This window comes from Arachis ipaensis, chromosome B02 (assembly GCF_000816755.2).
Source record: "Arachis ipaensis cultivar K30076 chromosome B02, Araip1.1, whole genome shotgun sequence".
Lineage (NCBI taxonomy): Eukaryota > Viridiplantae > Streptophyta > Magnoliopsida > Fabales > Fabaceae > Arachis > Arachis ipaensis.
Genome location: NC_029786.2, coordinates 105,214,783 through 105,219,542, shown reverse-complemented (window position 1 = coordinate 105,219,542; position 4,760 = coordinate 105,214,783). Strand labels below are relative to the sequence as shown.

The 4,760-nt window shown below is 36.5% G+C and overlaps 1 protein-coding gene across 1 annotated transcript in view; it reads right to left on the bottom strand.

Annotated features, from left to right (window-relative positions):
- The window catches only part of LOC107626228 (bifunctional riboflavin kinase/FMN phosphatase), a 4,597-nt gene extending 3,319 nt beyond the window's left edge, over positions 1-1,278 (bottom strand). The window contains exons 1-3 of the mRNA XM_016329060.2: positions 1,050-1,278; positions 570-662; positions 261-447 (exon numbers count right to left, since the gene is read on the bottom strand). Coding sequence (XP_016184546.2) covers positions 261-447; positions 570-662; positions 1,050-1,263 — 494 coding nt within the window. The 5' untranslated portion in view covers positions 1,264-1,278. The remainder of the gene's footprint in view (positions 1-260; positions 448-569; positions 663-1,049) is intronic.

Genomic DNA, 4,760 nt, shown 5'->3' with positions numbered 1-4,760 from the left:
TCCAATACATCAAATTTTCAATTGAATCAAGTCCACCAAATCAGGATGAATTTCTCGAACGATTGACTTCATAAGTATTCATGAATTTCATAAAGTGGATGAATCTAATGAAAAATTCCCGAGAAAATGCAGCCAGAGGTTTTAGGGGTAATGGAGGCAGCTATAGTTAATTATTCAATGGTAACTCGAAACTTGCGGCACTTCACATTCAAAATTTGATTGACATATAAAAAGAACAATATATTGTAATAGAAAATTACTGATCGGAGAACAAAGGCGAAATTTGGGAAATAAATTCAATAGTTGAGCAGGGAAGTTGATAATCCTCGACAACAGCAGCAGCAGCTTCGAAAGGTGTCTTCCCCAAAATTTTATGAGCTTCCCTTCCATCCCATTGCTTTCCATACCTACTTAGTAGAACCTTTAATACGTTTCCCACAATGCCATCTGTCATTGAATACTCAAATCACAGTCACCTGTGTTATTATCAAACAAGTAACAAAATTGAATCTTGACAAACACGAGACACAAAGAATTAAGCATGTAAGCTGAGAAATGAGAAAAGCGACCTGTGTTAAGGAGGGTGCCATCCAAATCAAGAATAACGCATCTAACCAACTTGGTCAAAGACGCTGTTGCCATCTTTTCAGTCATAGGAGCATCTGAAACACATAAATAACGATATATGAATACATATATACTACTGCTGCTGCTGCTGCTGCACAATTCAATTACCATATGACACATAATAAATTGATAAGAAGAAGAATTAGAGGGACCCGTTACGAGGCTGAGTTGCAGTGAGGGAATAACAGCCTCCCAATTTATTTTCTTTTTCCGATAAAACCAAAAAACAGTATGGAGAAAGCTGATCAGGGGTTGGCAACGGGTCCCCATGGAGGCCGGGACATGCCCCCGCCCCCTGTCTCCATAATCCGCCCCCGTCCCCGCGACGGGTTACGAGGACCCCTTTATCCGCCGAGGACCTGAATCTCCGCCGAATCGAAAAGAAAAAACAGAAAAAGAAATTTAACAAATACATCTTGTACCTAGAAGCACGAGGAGATCGAAACAGCTGCGAGCACGGGCAAACAGAGACCAGGAGAGGCCGAGACGGCAGTCTGCAATCAGGGAGTGGAAGCCTGGAAGCTGCTCTGATAAGTATGGTTTCTTTGGAGAATTCGTTATCGTTATGTGAATTTTCACCCATATTTTACTGTCTAAATTATTTAATCCATTAGATGCGACACTGGCATGTCCCATAGTAGTAACATTTTCTATTTTTCCTTTATTAATTTTTTTAGTAATTTTTATTTTTACTGCACATGATTCCAGATTTAAAAAACAAAATACCTCTTAACATATAGAAAATAATGTTGTAAAATAAAAGATGGGTCGCACTACGGTACAGATCAACATTTACAGATATTCTATTTTTTAATGGGTTAATACTCAAATTAGTCCCTGAAAGATCACCCGATCTTCATTTTCGTCCCCGAATATTTTTTTTAATCAAATTAATCCCCGAAAGATTTAAATGGAAACCACGTTCGTCCTTCCGTTAGGTCACTGACGTCGCCGTTAGAAACTGCTGACGTGGAGTGTGACTTGGCTGCCCACCCCAACCAAACGACGCCGTTTGGTCACTCCAGCGTGTCGCAATGAAACGCTTGCGTTTTGAGGGGATAGTGAAACGTTTTTCACTGTGTCTTTGGTGTTTAACCTCAGTTGTTCTTCTTCAAAGTAAGCTTGAGTCTCTGTTTCTCTGCCCCCTAAGCAAGCAACAGGAAGACGAAGAAGACTGCCCCATTGAACGCAACCGTTGGAGTCGGCGTGGAGCATTGTTGGTGCGTCTGCTCTGGAGCCCGGTGGGAAACCTGAAGGGAAGAACAGAGTGTTGTTTCTGCGTTCGAAGAAAGAGGTAACCTTTTTTGTATGTTGCCAAAATCCTCTGGTAAAAGTGTGTAAAACCGTAGTTTCCGCATTATTTGATTGAGTGATCGTTAACAATCTGTTAGTGAATAGGGTGTAGGGTTTTATTCCAGGGTTGGGTTTATGAACAGGTGAATGCGTAAATTAGGAAAGAGTCTGTATTTTTGGCTTAGGAAAAGTGTTAAGTATGGCTTGTGTTAATGGAGTAATGGTTAGTGGTTTAGGGTCTGTGTTGGTGATGATTTAGTGTTTTTCATGTTCCTTGTTAATTTTTGTATAACGCCGAGACCAACTTCCTCCTGCAAGCACAACACCTGGGTCTGCGACAACGCTCAATCAACGGAACCATGTTCTTCGAAGGTTGGGAATTAGGGTTTTTTAATCTCACACTTGGGGACCAAATTGATGCAACACACTAAACATATCTGGTCAGCAATACACACACCATGCCAGGTGTTAGGGTGGGCAGCCAAGTCACACTCCACGTCAGCAGTTTCTAACGGCGACGTCAGTGACCTAATGGAAGGACGAACGTGGTTTCCATTTAAATCTTTCGGGGATTAATTTGATTAAAAAAAACATTCGGGGACGAAAATGAAGATCGAGTGATCTTTCAGGGACTAATTTGAGTATTAACCCACTTTTTAATCTTATTTTATTACATATGTATTGAATGTTTTTTGGCTGGCTTGGCTATTCTTCATCTAGCTCTTTGAGTTAGCATCTATTTAATTGGGGCATTTTCCGCCCTGCCATGCTTCTGGCGTGAATTTGCTTCAGTGGCTACTTGTCCTACTGGGACGTCAATTTGAATTGAGGCATTTTCCGCTGGTATGTAAGATTTGGTTATCCTCTTTGTATCGGAAAATGCATCAGGCAATTCATTTGCTATTCTTTGCAAATGTATAATCTTTTGAACTTCTAATTCACATTGCGCTGATCGAGGATCTAAATGCATCAACGATGATGCATTCCAATTAAGTTTCTTTTCAGGAAACTTATTCTCTCCCCCTAATGTTGGAAATTTTGATTCATCAAAATGACAATCTGCAAACCGGGCTTTAAACACATCACCAGTTTGTATCTCAAGATACCTCACTATAGAGGGAGAATCATATCCAACATATATCCCCAATTTTCTTTGGGGTCCCATTTTGGTGCGATTAGGTGGCGCAATGGGAACATATATCGCACACCCAAATATTCTTAAATGGGAAACATTTGGCTGCTGGCCAAAAGCTAATTGCATAGGAGAGAACTGATGGTAACTCGTTGGCCTCAAACGAATAAGTGCTGCAGCATGTAAAACTGCATGCCCCCAAACCGAGGTTGGGAGATTTGTTCTCATAAGCAAGGGTCTAGCAATTAATTGGAGACGCTTAATAAGTGATTCTGCTAACCCATTCTGTGTGTGAACATAAGCTACTGGATGTTCAACACTTATTCCATTAGCCATACAATAAGCATCAAAAGCTTGGGAAGTAAATTCACCAGCATTATCAAGACGAATTGCTTTAATTAGATTTTTTGGAAATTGTGCTTTTAATCGAATAATTTGAGCCAGTAATCTCGCAAACGCCAGGTTGCGAGAAGATAATAAGCACACATGTGACCATCTTGAAGATACGTCTATTAGGACCATAAAATATCTAAAAGATCCACATGGTGGATGAATAGGTCCACATATATCACCTTGAATCCTTTCTAGGAATTCAGGGGACTCAAATCCAATCTTTACCGGTGAAGAAGAGAAAGAATTGTAGTAGAAATATAAAGAGAAGAGTATTTGATTGCAACATAAAAGAGAAGTATTCGTAAGAAGAGAAAGAGAGGTGATTTGTTAAATAATTAAATATAATTTTTAAAAATAATAAAAAATATTAATAATTTAAATTGGATAAAATTCTTAAAAATAGAACGTTTCAAATAATAAAGAAGATGAACGATTTTAAATAATAAAGAATATAAACCATCTATTTTAAATGATAGGAAAGAAGATGAACTCTCTATTAAAAATAAACACATCAACACATTTACGTGAAAGCCCATAAGTGCATTATTAAATTACCTACTATTGATACAAAAAATTTTAAATTTCACGAGAGTATATAAAAATTTGAAATATATTTAAATTTCATTTATTGCATAGGAATATATTTAAAAGATTGGAAGTTGATGCAGGATAAATAAAACAGAAAAAAAAATTGATAGGAGAATTGAAACAGTTATCTCCCACTCTTTCTCTATTTTATTTATTTCTATCAACTTCTCCTGACAATTGGCAAACCTCTCTGTTTTATTTATTCCTATCAAACTCTCATATGGCAAACTTCTCTGTTTTATTTATCCTTATCAAACTCTCCTAACCATTGGCAAACGGTTATCTCTCCCACTATTCCTCTGTTTTTTTTATCTCCCTAACACACAATTAAAACGATTATCTCTCATTCATTCTCTATTTTATTTATCCATCAACTTCACGCTTCCCATCTTTCAATTTGTAGAAGTGAGCACAATTACCGTATTTATTCTCATCATGAAACTTGAACATAGTACGAATTTTTTATTTTTCAAATTTAAATCAATCCAATTTGATCTATAATTTAATCTAAAATTTGTTATATAATCTTTTTTAGTACTAATTGATCAAATATATCCATTTTAATCTCTTTTACCAACCTTTTTAAGTACTAATTATATGCTAAAAATTTGGATTATTAATATTATTAATATTTTTTATTATTTTCATAAAATATATTTTTATATTTACAAATACATGTAAACGAGATATACGAAAATTGAAAAATTATATATATCTCGTTTACATA